This window comes from Gambusia affinis, linkage group LG05, assembly GCF_019740435.1.
Source record: "Gambusia affinis linkage group LG05, SWU_Gaff_1.0, whole genome shotgun sequence".
NCBI classification, from domain to species: domain Eukaryota; kingdom Metazoa; phylum Chordata; class Actinopteri; order Cyprinodontiformes; family Poeciliidae; genus Gambusia; species Gambusia affinis.
In genome coordinates this window covers 20,288,383-20,308,501 of record NC_057872.1, presented here as the reverse complement: position 1 = coordinate 20,308,501, position 20,119 = coordinate 20,288,383, and the positions used below count along the sequence as shown (strand labels likewise).

Sequence of the window (20,119 nt, the reverse complement as noted above, 5' to 3'; positions counted from 1 at the left end):
TCTTAATTTGTCTTCAAAAGGATTTTATATATTTATTCCTGTCAAAGACAGTCCAGAGCATTGAGGCATGAGATCTGTATATATGCAAAGCTGGTAGAAACAAGCTCAGCAAAGTAAATGAGGCCAAATGTGCCGTGTTTACTCCGAGGCGCTGAAAACAGTAGGAATCTCATTCAATTTCTCAGTTTTGTTCCACCTCGTGTTGGCCTGTCACTTAAAATCCAGATATAACTGCACATTGAAGTTTGTGGTGGTAATTTTACAAAAAGTCAATATTCATAAAACCAATTTATGAATATTTTTTGCAAGGCCGTTTGCTCACTTTGTCAAAAATATATGTTTAATCGGATTTGCCACCATTCAAATGGTTTCTGAATACTGTATTTATTCATAAGAGACTCCTTATATCTCTTTCAATCCACCTATCCCTCTTTTTTTCCCTCCCTCGCTTCCTGGTTAGGTTTTAACCTCATATCTCCCTACACTCTTTATCCCTCCATCCCTCCACGGCTTACTGTTGCTGTATTTCCCCACATATCTTTCCTCTTATCTGTTCTTTTGTTCTCTGCTGTTGATATCTCTCTTTCCCCATTTAATCTGCAGCCTCTTTGTGTTTATCTCTGCCTTCATCTTCTGTGCTACTTCACATACGACTGTTTCTACACACACTCGCACACACCCACCCCTGTACACCCTTATACACAGCGACACACGCACACATCTGTTTAATCACACTGGCATCCGCAGATCTGAGTGTAGGTGAAATTAAAGTGTGATAAGCAGCTTACCAGGTGTGTGTTGTCATGCTTTACTGCTCTCCAGGCAGCATTTTGCTCCCTGTTTTTTGATTAGAGCCAAAACAGTGCGCGTGCACACACACCACACACATGGAAATACACACTTTGTGTTTCCCATGACATTCTTGGTGCTTCTAAATGATTAAAAAGGTAGCAGAGCCAAAAGACAAGCAGTTAGCAATAAGTGATACAGCAGAGGATCAATACTCTTATTAAAAAATAATAATAGTTTGTAGTTTTTTCATATTGATTGAACACATACAGCCCCGATGGCGCACCTGAGCCGATAAATTGAATTACCGTAGTCTCACGGTTACAGCTGTAAACATGACGGGAGCTGTTTTATTCTCCCTTTATTGAGCTCGTGTCCTCTCCGAAGGAGGACGCATGAATTTATCGATGTCCCTGGCCAAAAAGGCCGAACTTTTTATGCATGTAGCATCAACGGGGGCAGAAACGGCAGCTCAGAATTACTGTTGCTCCTTCTTTCACTTCTGTTACATCACTTTGCACAGACAGTGGGATAAAATGTAATTACAATCTGTAGCCCTTAGTATCGGTGTATTTTCTGTGCTCTAAGCCTGCGATAATAGGTGGCATGTTTGCATGTGTCCATCATCACGTATGTGTGATAAATGTTTATCAGATCCGCTTAGGGTTTGTTCGTGTGGTGTGTGATCAGTGTTTGAGTTTCTACGTGGAATCTGAGAAGCCTGCCAGACAACCTCCCTGTGGGGCAAAGCTATGATGAGCAATTATCCACTAGGGCGAGTTTGTAGGCTAATTTTGCATATTTATGTGGTCAGCAGCACTGTTTACTATTCCCCTTCGCTGCTTACTGCTGCATTTTCAATTTAGAGCAGACCCCAGTTTTCTTTCTCTCTTTCTCTCTCTCTGTCTTTATATTCTCTCCATCTCTTCCTCCACTGCCTCTATCTCTCTCCTCCTGATGGGGTTTGTGATGTGTATCGCTCCCCCCATCCCTCAGGCTGCTTTTCTATTTTTATCCTCACTGTGTGTGGGACGGGATGGCAGTAAAGGGACAGGTGTAGATTTGGCTGTGTGCGTGTGTGCGTGTGTGTGTGTGAAAGAGGTAGACAGGGGGAGGAGTCGAAGCGAGGGGGGTTTGAAGTGCCGAGGGTATTTGTTTTAAGGCAAATGTCTGTTTGTCTGCGATCAAGCTTAAATAGCAATGTGGATGTGCTTTCTATCAATCTTTTGTTTGAGGATATGCAGAACTCTATCACATTTTCTTACAAATACACACTTCAGTTTATCTTATTGGGATTTTAGGTGATAAACTAGTACAAAGTACCACATAAATGTCAAATGAAATTAAAAGGACACATGGTTTATGAATAAAATTCTTCACTGGAGTTGGGCATTTATCGTATCGCTTCTCATTTTCTTATCATAAGAATTTTTTATTATTGTTACGATAATTTCCAAATTAGGGTGATTAAAAAACAAAATACAATATATAACTCAAAGTATTTGTCTTTTATTAACCTTTTCCATTTTACAGTAAAAAAGGCCACTAACATTCAGTGCCTTGTTGAAAAGCTGACTAAGGCACAGCCATCCAATAAACCTGGCTAAATACAGGAAGCATTTTCAAAGAAAACATGAGGCATCTCCCGATTTTTTGCCATAAATACATTTTAAAAAATGTGTACCAAGAAAATTAAAACCTACTAACTTCAGAATGTTGGACTTTTTATATCTTTTTTCAGTTAAGCAAATGTTAAAGGCACCTTTATTATTTTGCATTGAATTTGTTTGATCAATTAAAGTATCGTAAGATTAATTTATTGTTGAGCAGGAAAATAAAAATTCTCCATGAAAAAAATGCACTTCGTACAAAACACAAAAATTTTGTGTCAGTCACTGCTGAATGCTTTCAACCTGACAATTTCAGATAAACCCAGTAGAGCTGCAGATGTGGTTCTGCATAGTAATTCCTTAAGTGGGCTGAAATTAATTGCATGCCGCACTTTTCAGATTTTCATTTGTTACAAACATTTGAAAAACCTTGTATTACTTTCCTTCCATTCTGAAATTAGGTGCCACTTTGTGTTCGTCTGTCACATAAAATCCTATTAAAATACATTGAATGTTGGGGGTTCATCATGACAAATTGTGATATGGTTGGTTAGCAGAACACTGTAAATGTGTGGGTCCATATGTGGGTACATTTATGCATGCAACATGCGGAGAGAAAGAGCGCCTGCCTCATATTTCACCACAAAATTGAGGCAGAATCTAATCATAGCCTCATAAAAGCCTGACCCTGGAGAGAGCCTGCCTCTTTAAGGCCTCCGACACACACGCACACACTCGCTTGCAGATCAAGGTCAGTGATTATACCAGAAAATGGTCCAAATGAGCCAGCAAATAAGAAAACAGAAACACACACCTATAGGACAATGTAAGCGATTAGCTGCTTTGATAATTATGTTTGTTTGGACTAGCAGGTTGCCCTGAATGTTCTCTGCCAAACTGTGTGTCTCATAAACCGAGCTCTAAAGTAGCCTTAAACTAAACTGTGTCCATTTCCAACACCATCTGTTTTACAAATGCAGCCAGCTTCTGCAGGCTCTGTTTTCCATGTACACACAGAGGAAAAAAAATGCTGCTTAGTTGCAATTAACATTCATCATTCTGTCTTATTTTTGACACTTTGTGGAATAGTGAAAACACAGAGAGCGTAGTTTGTGTTTTTCAGATATTGGATTTGGTTGTGTAAAATAACAAATATCTCACACAGAGCTACTGCTGAAAGTGAAAAGAGGCCTCCTTTATCTGTGCATTTTTTTATGTTTGCGAGGAACCAAATTAACATCAGTAAACTCGACCAGTACACTCTCTTTGATATTTGCATAGAGATTAGGCTTTGATCACTAGCCATATTTTGTTCAGAACAGAAAAGCAATAATCATTCCAACTAATGAAGATGATTGATATTGTTAGCAATTGATTGAGATACATAGTCAGCTTTTTATTCAATAAAGAAGTAAACCAAGATTATATTCTGCTTCCTGCTCAAGCAATCATCTGCATAAAAACATACTGCATCCAGCTCAGCAACTGTAGTCCTAAAAAATATGACAATTAATTTGGAAATTTAATAAAAATTAAATTGAAAAATTTTATTTTTCCAAAATTATTTTTTTTTATTTTTAAATAACATTTTTTAAATTATTATTATTATTATTATTATTATTATTATTATTATTATTATTATTATTTATTTTTTTTTTTAATGCCACTCTCAGTTTTCTCAACCAAAAATGTTTCTGAACAACCACCACTCTCTTTCTTATAAGGTGTAGTAGACTAATTTTTTATTAGCCAGCTGACCAGCAGGTCACAGCAACATGCGGGAAGGGTCAGTTCTGTTTTATTCTAATTGCTGATTATGAGTATAAACTTTACCGCTTTCTCAGAAAAATCTCAAATATAATGTCCATGGCATAAACCGTCTTCAGGTTATATGGGCCATATTTCATTATGTGGACATATAGAACAGATCCATACGAGGCGCCTGAATGAACGTGTGAATTTACATGAATGAAATGGGGACTAGGAGACGTAGAGGAGGGCCCTGAAGAGGTTCTTTATGAAAAGGGACGTACAGACAAGGAGGGGGCAGGGTGAGACAGGGGCGGAGTAGAGGAGGTCGGGGCAGAAAGGAGGAAACAGGACAAAAGTTTTCTGTAATGAGTGTGGAGGAAGGGACAGGCGGGTGGTGCAATAGAAGAAAGGCTTTTCTCTGAATGCTGGAAGGGGTGGGAGGGAGTAAGGCAGACTTCTGTCAATTTAAAGAGAGACATCTGTCAAAGGGGAGTGTATGCCTGTAAGTCTCAGTGTGTGTGTGTGTCTGATTAGGCAGAGAAATGGGATGCCAGGACTTTATCTGCACCTGGGAGGTGACTCTTATCAAACCATAACTGGTTGTCTAAACACTGAGCTCTTTCACCCTGACCACAGAGAAATGGAGCTTTTTACAAACTCATTAAACTTGTTACGACTTCCCCTAAACTAGTTAGGACTTCCCCTACTTGGATGATTGGTAACCATTCAGTTTTTCCATGTAATATTTCTTATTGCATAGACTGTCTTATAATTCTTTTAGATTGATTAAGAGCAGTAATCAACTCTTATACCGTATACATTTCATGTTGGGGTGTGGAAAAGTCTTTGTTTTTCAGATGTTATTCTTTACTCCATTTTATAAAAACTATCAATTTTGATACCATCTTGCAAATATCACATTTACCATTGAATTAATAAGAAACTTTGTATTTATTCCTAAAAACTGACTTCATTTCTTCTACTTTTAAAGCCTACTTAAGAGAGAAGGCATTTATCCTGTAATCTACTATGATTAGTAAATGGCACAATGTAATATATCTAATTTTTTTGTCCACTTAAGGTTGCACTGACCTCATTTTATGACACGAATACATATTTCTATGTATCCATTCATGAAATGTTAAAGTTAAAAACCAGCGTGTTAAATGTGACCGTGTTAGAGCATAAATCCATTTGGATATCAGTCTTTTATTTTCTGGATTCCCGCCTACACCATAACTATCCGAGCTTTCATAAATGTGTCAGGCTCCGGATTGGACGTAATCTCAGTGAATGTGAGATTTCTGCAGCCGTGAATCTGTATGGCTTTGAACGGCCTTTTTAATTCACCAGCTCATTTCCCAAAGGACTTACACTCCCGAAAATAGAGAGAAGGTCCAAGTGCATAGGTCTAACAGTTATCCGCTATAGTGCTGTTGGATTATGTTGAACTAAATCCACAGGATCAAATTTCAGTGAGTGCTCCGCTGCTGCATGCTGAATGTTCTCGTTGGGCTTGACGAAAACAGCGTAATATTCAAGGGATCAACACGGTGGCTAGCGCTGCTTTACACATGGTTTGATGTTATTATTGTGCAGGCAAATGAGGAGAAAAACACAGTGAGAGGAAAGGGAATATGTTGCTGGTGAAGGGTTTCTGCCAGATAACTTACTGAACGGAGGAGATGGAGGGCAGACCTTTCAGGTGTGAAGAAAGGAATTAGAGACAGAAGAAGGGGGAGAAGAGGGGAGGGGAACGAGGTACCAGGAGCCTGTATTATGGTTGCAGACCTGCGTCACTAGGCAACAGAGTCGGGCCAGATGCCAGGTTGCTAGGAAACCTGAGGGATGCAAAGCCTAACGTGGTTCTAAATAGGGATGATGGCATGGAGGGGTGGAGCTGTGCTTCTGTTCCACCTTAACGCTCCCTCCCTGTTTCTCACATTTTAATGATTTTATGTCGCTCTAAATGAGAGCGACAAAGTCAGTTTGATCGTCATAAAAGGATATTACATGAATATTGTTTTCTTGCTGTATAGACATGTTAAGTTTTCATAGTCACAAAATATGACCCTGGTCTATATTTATATAGTGTCCAGTTCTGGCAGTAGTTATTGTATGTTATATACTTGTTTTGTTGGATGATGTAGAGATCTTCAAAGTGAGATATGTGTGATTAGATCTAAAGGTCTTTATAGCTAAAAGAGAATTGGACAAATTGTAGCGTGTGTTGTGATGACATTTTTTTGTAATTTGGAGCTGTATGCCTTCAGTTTTGTGCTAAATGTTTTTTTTCCTGAAGAACATTTTAAGCCCATTAAAGCCAGAGTATTCAGCGATTACTGTGAAACAAAAATAACATATTTGCAGTGTGACAACAGTCCTGTTTTTCTTTCTACAAATTTAGAAAAAATGGCTGCAAATACATGCACACACAGTTTCTTTATCCTTATGTTATTTCCTCTAAAGTTTATATATTAATACTTTATGTTTATACCCGGTGAACGCCTGAAAACCAAAAGCAAATTCTTTCTTTGTGCACAAAATGTCAGTCAATAAAGCTGATCCTGTTTCTATAGAAATAAACTGGATTGAAATCAGTTACATGAAGCTGATTTCTTTTAGCTAAAATCATTATACTTGTATGTTATTCAATAATTCTGATTAAAATGCTGATTGTGTGCTTCAGCTGCTAATTATTTGGTTCTGCTACAACTGGAAGTGTGCAGACGCAGCATCAATAAAAGCTGCATTTATGTTTCAAGATATGCTGGATTCAACCTGTTATGAATCGTTTCTCAGCATAGGTGGGTAGTAAATGCAACCAATGTTCCCTTTTTGATTAAGGGAATATTTTATTTTTGAAGCATAAAATATGACAGACCAAAGGTTTGGACACACCTTCTCATTGAATTCAATTAGAAAGTCTGTCCAAACTTTTGGTCTGTAAAATATATATATATATATATATATATATATATATATATATATATATATATATATATATATATATATATATATATATATATATATATTTTTTTTTTTTTTTTTTTTTTTGTGGGCCTCTGTTTGTACCTAAGGATAAACTTAAAAACGGTCAATTTTTTTAGTTTTTACTCTGTTTTATCATCATTGCAACACGCTGTTGGTGAGTTTCTAAGAATAATTAGACAAACATTGAAGATTAAAAAAGAGATGTTGTAGGAAAAGAAAGCTGAGATACTGCCATCGAAAGCAGAATATGGAGGATTATGAATCTCGATGCGGAAAGCAGGGAACCATGGAGTCAAGGAGAGGCAGAAATAATGCGAGATTGTGGAGTGGGGATAAAAATAGTTTTCATTCCTTGGGCATTTTGGAAAATGGACTTCTGAAATTGTTAGGTTGAAGCGTCCCAAGGGAGAGTAAAAGGGGAATGAGGAGGTGTGAACATATGCGTTTACAGAGGATTCAAGAGAGCATTTCACATGGATGCATACTCACATGAATGTATGTTGTCTTGTTTTTTTTTTAAGTGTTCCATGAAAAATTTCTTCCTGTTGTGCAGAAATAGTTTTGATGGCAAAAGAGAATCAAATACAAAATAAAGCTGTAGCTTTGATTTATGTCTGTACAGTTTCTTTTTCCTACCACTTCCCCCCTTATCGTGGTGGATGGTTTGTTCCACTGATTTTGCGTGGGTGGGGGAGGGGGCAAAATACGATTTGATTGGATAATCCAAGGATTTAATATCCTCTAATCCTGGTACAATCCTCTCCGCATTACTGCAGGGAGTAAGATTAACTGTAAGTGTGTAGAATGTGTTTGTTTCTGTGTGAGCAAAAGGTCGGGTGCTGTGAGACACTGGAAAGGCGTACCGTAAAACTGTTTCGTAAAACTGTGTGTGTGTGTGTGTGTGTGTGTGTGCGTGGGTGTGTGTGTGTGTGTTTGCATAGATAAGGGACATGCACTGTGTGTCTATAGTATTTCTGTTGACACCACAGCGTGTAAATGGGCTTGTGTTTGCATGCAGGCTTTGGTCAGGAGTGCATGAGTGGAAGCCGGGCTTTCACTCGGTGTGTGTGTGTGTTCATGCAGCATCACATATATGCCCACATGCATCGCCTCACATGCAAGTTCACTTTCCTCAGAGACACAGGAACTTGGAAAGCTTCTTAGCATACAGCCGGATAGATCAAACTGCACTCCAGCGCGAGTCCTGGCTCCTCTTTACATGTACACGTTTGCAGATGGTTGCTGTTAATTAAGTCTTATTTGGAACGTGAGTAATTAGAGGATAATTTGACATGAAAGAAGTGTGTGGCTGTTCTTGTGTAAAGGAGAGAGACAAAGACAAACTGGAGTACAGTTTGACTGCCTAACCAGGCTCAAGGGAATTTTAATCAGCACAGTATAGATTTGCCACATACTTATTTCCATATTTGGCCTCTGTCACCTTCTTCATTATTCTCTTCAATGTACATTTCTTTCATCTCTAACATTTTTGCTCATACTTGGTGCTCATATTCCTGGTTTTTATGTTAGTATCCAGAGAGTAAATTCATTGTAGAGACAATTTAGAGGGCAGTACAAAGCGACTAAAGCATCCTCTGGCACTAATTCTTTGTTTACCCAAAGAGCACAGCAGTCGCCCTTGGCAACCAGCATCCTTGTTTACCTACTCAGTGTGCCGTCATATGATTGCCATGACAACAAGCTGGTTGCCATGAGAATTTTCCGATCCCATTGTGATGTCTCTGAAGAGGCAGTCTGCACGTCTCACCTGCTGCTTCTCTTCATGTCTTTAGTTTCTCCTGCTCGTTTTTTCCAAGCAAGTTAATCACGGAAATGCATATGATATGCTTAAGATTGTAATGTCAAAATGCTCACATACAGAGCCTTGCAAAAGTATTAATTCCCCCGACTCAACCCTTTAGCATTTTGTCATGTAACAACCACACACTTCAGTCTATTTTGTTGGGATTTTCTGTGATAAACCTGCACAACGTTGCACATAATAGTGAAGTGGGAAACAAATTATACATTGCTGTCAGAATGTTTTGCAAGGAAAAAAAATTTAAAATGTGGCTTGCATTGAAATTCAGCTTTCTTTAATACTGTCAGTAAAATCCAGTATAATCAATTGACTTCAAAAATCGCCAACTTAGCCCACTTGTGTGTAATTTAATCTTAGTTCTAATCTAATTTTTCTGTGAATTTCTCAGAGATTTGTTAGGGGACATTCAGAAACAAACACCAGCAGGGAGGACAGGGAGGGAGTTGTGGAGAAGGTTGAAGCAGAGTTGATTAGAAAGCCGTATCCCAATGTTTGAAGGTGGCAGAATTATGTTGTGGGGATACTTTTTAGGAAGGGGATCTGCATATCTGTGTATATACACTAATCGATAAGCTGTGATTCCACTGGAAGTGGCGGGGGTTTTCTGTTTAGCCCATTTTATGTGCACAAGGACAAGGCTTAATGGAGGAAGAAATTGAAGAGGTGATGGATTGATCCAAGGTTAGAGAGAAGGTTGGTGGACACAAATCTTGTAGCTATCAGGCCTCTCTACAAAGGAAGCCCAAATCAATGTACAAGATGGGACTGATCAATGAGCTGATGGATGGCAACTTGGATGGACAGCAATAACATTAGGACCAGAATAGGATGGATGGATGGATGGATTCCTCCAGTAAAGGTGCTAGAGTTAAAGAAATATATATCTATGATTCGCTCCTAATTTGTAAGTGTGTCTTGTGAAAAGATGTGTGTTTGGAGGTGTGTTTTCATCTGCTTGTGATGATGTTTTGTCGTGTGTGTGTGTGTGTGTGTGTGTGTGTGTGTGTGGGATGGCCTTGCCCTAGATCGATAGTTTTGTGGTGACAGCTAAGAGCTGATTAATCAAATGCATGGATCTGTCTTTCTCTGCTCTGCCCTCTCCTCAATTACCAGCATCATTACATTGCCTTAACACCCCACTGGGACGCCGAGCCATTCTTCCTCCTTCTCATCTCCTTTCCTCTACAACTTCCATCCTTTTCTTCCAGTCCACACATTCGCTCAAACTCCAGCAAGATTTATAAGAATTCAAATAAAAAGAAAAGAAGTTATGTCATCCCTCCTGGAGAGTCGACTCCACAGTTCTTTGTTGAGTCCTGTCTCTCCTCCGCTCCTCCTCTGGATCTACCTCGCTTCTTCTTCCTTGTTCCATGTCTGTCCTCTTTTTGCCACCATTATTCTGCAGCTCTGCTCCTCCAGCCCATCCCTCTTTCTCCTACCTATGACTAAGCACTGTGTGTGCGCATTTTTTTGTTTTTTTTTTTGTAGTTTTTTTTCTGTCTTTTTGTTTGTGTTAGCCAAAGGTACAGACGATATGAATGGGAGGGATGTTTTTGCAATGTGGGTTTGGGAAAATGCATCAGCACTCTTGGCAGAGGATCTTGGTAGTCGTGAGATTTTTTTTAGACAGAGCGAGTCACGACTGAATCACGCCCCGTCCGCCTGCCTGCTCCTCTTTCTCTTTCTATTCTTTTTGAATCCTCTCTCAGGGGCAGGCTCTGCTTTCATCTCTCCACTCTCAGCCTTTCGCTTTCGCACTTTCCATGTAATACTTCTTTTTCCATTTATTCCCCGGGGTTCCTTTTAGCCTTCCACCTGCCCTTTCTAGCGGTCGATGTGAGTCGGGGTCCCCCAGGCTTCTCCCTCTGAGTTGTTTTTTTCCTATCCTTTTATTTTCAGTTGACTGTGCCCGTTCCCTTTACACACTTGTCATTTCACTGAACAACATTATCTCCCCCTCTCGCCCACGCCTGCCCCGTCTCATTTCTCCTCTTGCCTGTGTCTCTGCCTTCTCTTGTCCCTCATCTAATCCCTACTTTTTAGGTAATCCAGATCAGCTTGCCTGCATTCTTAATCTCGCCACTTCTCAATCCCCCGGTCTGAGTGTGTGTATGTGGGACAAATCAAAGACTGTTTATGTTTGAGTCTTGAAGCAAATGTCACCTGCTAACTAGAGAAGCACCAGTTCAGTCAGCCAATTGACCTATTTTCCCTCAGTCCAAAGATCAAATACTGGGGAAAAAAAACAAAACATTTTTTAAGTCAATTTATTAAACATATCAAAACTAATAACTCCCACCATTTTCAATCCAGACAAGCATCACCTAACAGCATCTACTTCAAAGCACCATTTTGACTTGAATAAAAGCCACATAAAGGTCAGGAACATATTTTTGATGCATAAATGAGGATAATCTTGTTACAATTCTTAAAATGGAAAAAATGCTTTCTGTCTAAATTGGAGTTGTCGGGTCAATCCAGAAAGAAACTGGAATCATGAATTATGAAAAGGTTGATTCCTACTTAACTCACCATAATCTTGATACTTGAGTAACAAAAATGCATGAATAGACCCTGACTGTTGTCATTACTTTAATTAGTCTTATAATTCCTACATTTCCTGTTAGATTTTAAATGACTGACTTTATTCAAGAACATATAGCAGAGTTTTTTTCTGATTGATGTGTTTTTATAAAAGTTTAAATCACAGCTATGCAGGTCAGACCTCAAAATTAAAAGTTTTGGAGGAGAAAAGCTTTTAGAGTGCATCTCTACTCCTAACCTAACTATGGTATACAAATAACTTTAAAAAATGGGTCTGCCCTATCTTTTATAATATTAAGGGTCCTCATTTCATTTTAAATTTAAGTCTGATGCTCAAGATCTGAAGTTTTGCCTCTGTTGATAGTTTTCAAAATGTTCCTAATTTAGTGACAATTCTTTTGAATACTGAACTTCTCACCAAAACCTACCATCATAAATCAATCATTGGAGTAAATTTATTGATTAAAGGATAGCATACATCTCACCAGACAGTAAAGTATTTTTTGTGGAGTTGAATTGAGTGTGACTGAAAGGCATTTAATGTTGACCTGCTTTGCCGATGTTTTCTTTTGTTTGTGCTTTAGATGAATCGGCCGATCCAAGTTAAACCAGCTGACAGTGAAGGCCGAGGAGGTGAGTCGTCTTTCTCCTTTTGTGAGGACATTTTCAAAATGTCTTCCCTAACTATAAACTCAGCCATCTCAATGAGTCTGTTGTATATTTTATTTTTTGTGAATTTTGTGGTGTGTTTAAAATATTAACCTCAGATCATCTTTAATAGATGTTAGAAGATTTTATGCTGGGCATGATTTTTACTAAATACCCGTACTTTTACACTGACATTCACACTAGTGCCTCACTTTTCCAATTACCAGTCTCAGTGGTCAACACTGCTCCCTGATGGACGAAAATAGTATATTTCCCTCTATAGCTTCAACCTTCATGTTATGAGAAAATATGTTACCAGTTTGGGGGCAAATAAATTGATTTTATGTCTTTTTGTTTTCCTTTCTCCTGCACATCCCTGGTGTCTCAGAGGACAGGAAGTTGTTTGTGGGCATGCTGGGGAAGCAGCAGAGTGATGAGGATGTCAGAAGGCTGTTTGAGCCCTTTGGCAGCATAGAGGAGTGCACTGTTTTGAGAGGACCAGATGGCACAAGCAAAGGTAAATTGCATAAGGTTGAACTGTTCAAGGAAAATATAATACAAATAACTTTATTTGCTGTAGCATTGATTACTAATTTGATAACTGTTTGTTTTTGTTGTGCAGGGTGCGCCTTTGTGAAATTCCAGGGTCATGCCGAAGCCCAAGCTGCAATCAGCAGCCTGCATGGGAGCCGCACAATGCCTGTAAGCTCCATGCATACAATGACTAATGATTTAAAAACATAAAGACATTCAACATTCAAATCTATGTGATTAATTTGAGTAAAGGTTTGGATTCCGTCCTTGAAAAAGTTTTAATACCCTTTTAAAATGTTGATACATTAAACTTTGTTGTATTTTACATATTTTTAAGTGACAAATTTTTTGGAAACAGTACATAATTGTGATTTGGATGGATTTCCACAGATTAGATTGATTTTACAGAAAATGCTATGGCAATTGACACTGCAATTACAGCTGCAACTCTTTATGAGGAATTTCTCAATTAGCTTTGCACAGCTGGAAACAAAATGTTTTTCTTTACAAAGTAGCGCAAACTCAGTCAGGTTGGATGGAAGTAACCTGTAAATCAAGCCACAAATATCCATAACAAGTTTGTACCTTCAGTTTCCCTGTACTTGCTGAAGAAATATCACAACAGCATGATGTTGCCACCACCATGTTTCACAGTGGTGAACTTTATCCCTGACCTTTCTGGTCAGAAGCGTTCATTGAACAGCTGCTATTAAACTGAGATAAAATTACACTCATAGAGACTATTTTCTAGGTGAAAACAATAGTTTTTTATATAGCAATTTAGAATAAAAAGGACTGGTAACAGATACTTGGTACATTTTCCACATTTTTATTTGCAAATATTCTTGAGCACCAGGTGTTACATCAACCACCATGAGTTAATCTGTCACATAAAATTCACTACAACACACTGAAATTTTCAGTGGTCCAATGAGAAAATGTGAATGAATACTTTTAGAGAGCACTGTAAACTGTATCTCTCCTTCCACAGGGAGCGTCGTCCAGTCTGGTGGTAAAGTTTGCTGACACGGAGAAGGAGCGGGGGCTGAGGAGGATGCAGCAGGTGGCCTCTCAACTTGGCATCTTCAGCCCCATGACCCTCAACTTTCCTGCCTACAATGCCTACACGCAGGCGGTCAACGCACAGGCAAGCACAGACACATAAAAGCCAACTGTACGGCTCTCACATTTGCTACACACCAAGTTTGCAAGGGCAGTGCTGGTCTTATGAAAGGATGTAATAAGTTTGAAGAGGCTATCAGTGGTCTAATTGGAGCTAATGTTATTACATAGACAACAGAACATACGTCATCTGGCATTAGCCTTCCCGCAACACACAACCATTAACCCACTGACTTGGGACATAATGGCCTTGTAATTAGATCTCTATTCATCTGTTCCTCCATCACTCCCTCTCCTTGGCTCTTCCTCCCATTTTTCATCTTCTTTTCTCTCTCTTTCTCTTTTTCCCATATCAATTTAACCCCCTTGCTCTCCTCCATCCTCTTTCTCCCTCGTCTACAGCTTGTCCAACAGCAGGCCCTGGTTGCCCAGTCAGCGTACTTGTCTCCTGTCGCAACAGTTGCTGCTGTACAGATGCAGCAGATGGCGGCACTCAATGCCAACGGAATCATCGCAACACCCATTACACCCATCACACCGTCCTCGGGTAATTCCCCTCATGCACACTCTTCATACTCCATAAATACCTTAAATTAAGGGTGAGAGTTTGTTTTCATTGAACCAAACTATAAAGAAACATTTTGATTATGGATTGGAGGGTGTGAACTCTTCACCCTATCACAAGGAAAGTCAGTGTTGCTGCATGTAAAGATTTAAAGTCTCCAATCTTTCCATCCTGCAGAGGTTCAGCAGAATAGATATCCTTGAAATCCTTGAATATTCTTGAATTTCAACTAAGTGTTTTGAGGGTTTGGAAAGTGCTTGATTTAAAATTCCTTGAAAGTGTTTTATACTTTCAACTGCACAATTTTGCTTTAAAGTTGCTTGATTCAAAGCATAAATTTGTAAAATTATATTTACAGATGAAATCAGATGTTTTCATAGACCTAATAAGATTTTTTTTTCCTCACTGTCCAAAGATAAATCAGATGAAATTTCTTTTGTCTAGACATTTTCCTAAATTATTTCTATTGGCTAAAAGCCAGTAAACTTAGTGAGAACATTTTTTAGAGATTTTTTTTTACTTTGTATATTGTGTTTAGGCATTTAATTTAAGCAAGAAGGTCATTTACCTTGACAACAATTTTTGATTGTTTTAATGTAACAAATATTTATTATTCCTTATGTCTCAATGATTTATTTATCACCTTATATTTATACACTGAACAAAGTTAGTGAAATTGATGGATTTCTTTGTTAAATTTTTGTTTTGGGCTCAGTTTAGTCAGGTGCAAAAATGTGTGAGAGACATTTTAAAACATACAATTTTTCTATATTTTAGCTTACTTTGTCCCTGATGTAGAATATTGAATACCATCACATTATTAATAACAGTGATAAATGATAGATAATGGTGAATTAAAACAGCATTTATTTTTTGTTCAGTTGTATTGTTTTTATCTCCAAAGAGTGGTATTGGAAAGTTTGGAAACTTGAAAATGCTTGAAATTAAATGAATTTTGCTATGGGAAAAGTGTACAAGCCCTGTAAATATCAAAACATTGTAAGAAGTACATTGTACATGTACTTCTTAACTAGGAAGTGACTGTTTTGGTGTAAACTATATCTGCAGGTACAAACACTCCACCAACTATCGCAGCAACACCTGTGTCAGCTATCCCGCCAGCATTAGGAGTGAATGGTTACAGCACCGTGCCAGCTCCCACCAATGGACAGCAAACAGAAACGCTGTACACCAATGGAGTTCACACATACCAAGGTACCTTGATAAAGGAAGAGTATAGATCTGTAGAATATCATGTTGGTTGGATTCTTAATCTCCGCTGCTCTTATTGTTTTTATTCCAGCCCAGAGTCCAGCTGCAGCTTTGGACCCTCTTCAGCAAGCCTACGCAGGCATGCAGCACTACACAGGTTTGCATTAGCATAGATTTGTGAAATTCTTTCTCAAAGAACTTTATAAAGGGAAAAAGGCCAATTACACACAATCCAATTAATTAATCCAACCCAATTGATCCCAAATTCATTATTTCAGGTCAGTTTACCTCAAAGTCTTTGCTTTCAAACTGAACCATCCTAAGTCCATTCTTTTTATAGCAGCTCTTTTCATTCAGTTTGGTTGATTCCTTATTTATTTCATTCAATCAGATGGAGTCCAAATTCATCTCATTAAATACAGTTTAGGGCTGAGTGGTAAATTGATTTGATAATTGATTTTGCAGACAGGACAAACAACCATGCATGCTCACACTTATACCTAAGGTTCAAGTTTAGAAACATCAGTTAACCAATTATAAATGCATATTTTTGAACTGTGGGATGAAACCAATAACCTGGAGAGAAGCATGGATGTGTTGTTTCCAGGTACTCTGACTTCCTCCCAAAATGGGTGTATTGGTTATCCTAAATTGCCTTTTTCTATGACTGTGTTCATGTAGGAGTGCTTCTCCTTTCCTATCTGTATTGCCCTGTGATGAACAGAGCAAACCCATCCTATCGCCCAGTAATCGCTGGAGATAGGCACCAACTCCTGTGACCTTACAAGGATAAGCCTGTGTAGACAATGGATGGATGGATATTACACATACATTTGGGAATCTGGTCATGCACATGAAGTAATGCACCCATCTGCTCAAAGCGATGGTTCATACAGGAGATTAAATGAAGAACATTCAAGCAATGTCTCCTTAGTCTGGTTGTCAAGGGTGAAACATCTTCAAGGGTAATTGATTTTATGATTTATCTGAGTTCACAAAAGACTCGATTTATAGATGATGTTTATAACCAGGGATTGCAGCGATGATGCAATGTGTGCAAACCAGATTGGGATCAACAGTGTATTTGTTCTTTAGACTTGCTCCGCTCTGAAGTTAATAGATTTCACCTTCAACAGGGAACCCCTCAGCTCAAAGGAAATGTCTCTATTGGGCACTCTCGTGTTGCCACCTGTTGTTGTTACCCAATAAGATGTTAATGCCACTGCCTCTCTTCCAATAGCGGCGTACCCTGCTGCCTATGGATTGGTTGGGCAGCCGTTTCCCCAGCAGCCGACACTGGTTGCTCAGCAACACCAGCAGCCCCAGCAACAGCAGCAAAGAGAAGGTGATGTGACTTCCTGTCTTGCTGGGGCCACACCCCTTTTGATAGTGAGGGTGTTTAGAGTTGTTTTCTGAAAGCGTGGGGTAATTTATGAGTCTTCGTCCTACGTGTGTGTCTGTGTCAGGTCCAGAGGGGTGTAACATCTTCATCTACCACCTGCCACAGGAGTTCAGTGACTCTGAGATGCTGCAGATGTTCCTGCCCTTTGGCAATGTCATATCGGCTAAAGTGTTCGTGGACCGAGCTACCAACCAGAGCAAATGTTTTGGTGAGACACACACAGGGTGGGGGAGCAGGGAGGGAAGGGGGAGAGCATGTTTACTAGAGCGAGGGAAGGACAAGTGAAAAAAACACGAAGGCTGGCCTTCTGGGGGATAAGATACTGTCGATGTCTGCATCTAAACTAAGGTTAGAGTAAAGATAGCTCTATCATGAATGTTATTTATCTCTTTTTTTAGGATTTGTGAGTTTTGACAACCCTGCCAGCGCTCAGGCTGCTATCCAGGCGATGAATGGCTTTCAGATTGGCATGAAAAGACTCAAAGTTCAGCTCAAAAGGCCCAAAGATGCCAACCGCCCATACTGAGTGACAGCAGAGAGAAGAACGAACAGATACGGAGAGGTGAGGTGGTGGTGAGGCGATAAAAGGTGAAATAAGATGACCTGCACTATACTTCAGGAACAGAATAATGACAGTAAAAAGCTAACTGTTGGTAAATATTTAACAGGAAAAAAGCTTGACATTGCAGTAAATTTGCATTGGGTTACTCCTGAAAGCACCCTGTGTCAAGAAACGTAAAAATAATGAGATATTGTTTTCATTTTTTTATTTTCTTTCACAATCTTATTTCTTCCCTGCTGTTTTGATCTTTTCCCGAAACGGCAACTTACCTCACCCAAGATCCTCCCGTCCAATCATATTTCACGAGGACCCCATCGCTATGGCAATGGTTGCCTAGTGACCGATAAAGCCCTGATCCCCCCTTCCTCTCACATTGTTGTAAGTTGATTGGTTGGCCTGTGTTTGGGTTGCTGTGGCGATTTTATTGCCTGTGTTGGTTCTGTCACCTCGAGCAACCAGCCATGCGTTGACCTGCATGTCCTGTTGCTGTAGTGATCACAGACTGTGTTTGGTGCATTGTGACTTTATTTTGTATTGACCTGTGCACATACTGATCAATAACTATCTATAGCCAGGACTGCACTCAACTGATTCAACTGATCTGATTGGATATTTGATACACTTAATCACTTTATTGTAATCTATCTGATAAATTCTGTAGCAAAGCTTGTTATTTTTTTGCAGCTTTGTTTTTGATCAGTTTCTGTAGTGTTCTGTTTGGTGTCATTATTATTATTATTATTTGAACAAATGGTTTGGGTAAAATAGTGAGCGTGGACATCTATGTGTGCATATGTTTCTGTGTTACACTGTTAGTGTGTAATGCAGGACTGAATAATGTTCGTTGCATTGCCTTCTGCGTTGAGGTGTCCATAGTTTTCCACAACAAACTGGTGGAGACAAGCACAGCAACAACACAGGGAACAAGAATGATGCTTTGATGGGGGAAAAATACATGTTTTAGGATGTTGCAGCATAAAATGGCAGGCCATGATGGACAAGAGGACATGACATGTTTATGGTATGCAAAACTCCAAAATGTGGCTGCAAACTGATCCGACGCATGGGATATATATAAACAAGAAGAATTAGATCAAGTTCTCTTTTTGCTGGCTGTAGTGCTCTGTATTCATGGGCGAGCATGCATTTTGTTGAGCTGTACTCTGATAGGCTGAGTTCATAATCTTGGATTGTGACTTTTACACTGTGATGCTGCACTTTAGTTTTCCTGCTCCTCCATTTTTCTCTGAGACTTCTTTACATCTTTTATCACTGCTCCTGCTCTTTTTCTGTCTCTCTTATCTTCTTCTCCACATTTTCTCTCTCCTTCATATGTTGATCTGCTTCTTTCATCTCAACCTCCTTATACTACTCCTTGTGACTTGTGTTTTGGGGTGAAGGGTATGATGGTGTCAAGGTGGAAGAACAAGTGCCTCTTGCTCATTGGAGAACAGCCTTCAAATATAGGAATTCTGGGAGAGTTTTTTTTTTTTTTTTTTACTTATTTAAGAGAGTTAAAAACTTCAACATGGCTGCTGTCAGATCAGAGTGTGGAGGCATCAAAAGGATTTTCTCTTATTTTTATTTTTAAACTTTGTGTAACATGCAGTATGCCTTGCAAAAGTAACCAAATACTCAGACATCTTACACAATTTACCACATTGCAACCCAAAACACAATGTAGTGCTTAATTATGAAGAGGAAGGGAAACAATATATAGTTTCTAAAAAAAAATCTTTACAAATAAAAATTTGAAAAGTGGGACTTTCAATTATATCAAATTTCTTTTAACTCTGATACCCCTAAAACAAAGTCCAGTGGAACCCGATGCTTTGTTCCAGTTAGTTAATTGACTCCGCCTGTCTGTAATTTAAGTCTCCTGTAAATCCAGATGTTCTGTGGAGGCCTCACAGTTTTCTTAGAAAAGATTAGTGAACAAAGGGCACTTGAAGTCTGAGAAACACAACAGACAGGTTAGGGGTAAAGTTGCGGGTTGTTTTAAAACTGTTTTGAACAACTTAGAGAGAATGTTTTAATCTATGATCTAAACATTGCACAGATGCAATGTTTAAAACTAACCATTGGTATGATTTGTAAAAGAAACGAACACTGCACATCATCCTACCTAAGCGATCACTAGGACAGCGTCATGTCTCAGCAGGGGCAGGGAAGCTGGTCAGAGTTTATTGGAAGATGGATGAAGCTAATTAAAGGTCAGTCCTGGGGGGGAAAAAACAGATAAAGGCAACAAAAGGCTTGAGACCGGGGCAAATGCAGTCCAAGTTAAGATGGTTTAAATCAGTGCATATTCATGTGTTTGGATGACCAAACAAAGTCCAGACCTAGTGCAAATCTGGTGGAGACATACTTCTAAATTATTGCAGAGAATAGCATATGTCTAGTGTATATAAGTATAAAGATAGAGATGCTCACCACACTTTTTCAGATGTTTTTTTTTGTGAAAAATAACACAAATGTTCACTATTTGGTGTTGATCTGCCACATGACATCCTAGTAAAAAATAAGGTTTGTGGCTGTAACGTCAGAAAATGTGACAATCAAA

At 38.9% G+C, this 20,119-nt stretch overlaps 1 protein-coding gene across 1 annotated transcript in view; it reads left to right on the top strand.

Annotated features, from left to right (window-relative positions):
* LOC122830575 (CUGBP Elav-like family member 3) overlaps positions 1–20,119 on the top strand; it is a 31,755-nt gene that overhangs the window by 9,708 nt on the left and 1,928 nt on the right. The window contains exons 5-14 of the mRNA XM_044116007.1: positions 12,096–12,144; positions 12,548–12,676; positions 12,782–12,861; positions 13,685–13,840; positions 14,218–14,362; positions 15,449–15,595; positions 15,684–15,749; positions 16,833–16,937; positions 17,059–17,202; positions 17,393–17,556. Of these exons, the coding sequence (XP_043971942.1) occupies positions 12,096–12,144; positions 12,548–12,676; positions 12,782–12,861; positions 13,685–13,840; positions 14,218–14,362; positions 15,449–15,595; positions 15,684–15,749; positions 16,833–16,937; positions 17,059–17,202; positions 17,393–17,520 (1,149 nt within the window). The 3' untranslated portion in view covers positions 17,521–17,556. The remainder of the gene's footprint in view (positions 1–12,095; positions 12,145–12,547; positions 12,677–12,781; positions 12,862–13,684; positions 13,841–14,217; positions 14,363–15,448; positions 15,596–15,683; positions 15,750–16,832; positions 16,938–17,058; positions 17,203–17,392; positions 17,557–20,119) is intronic.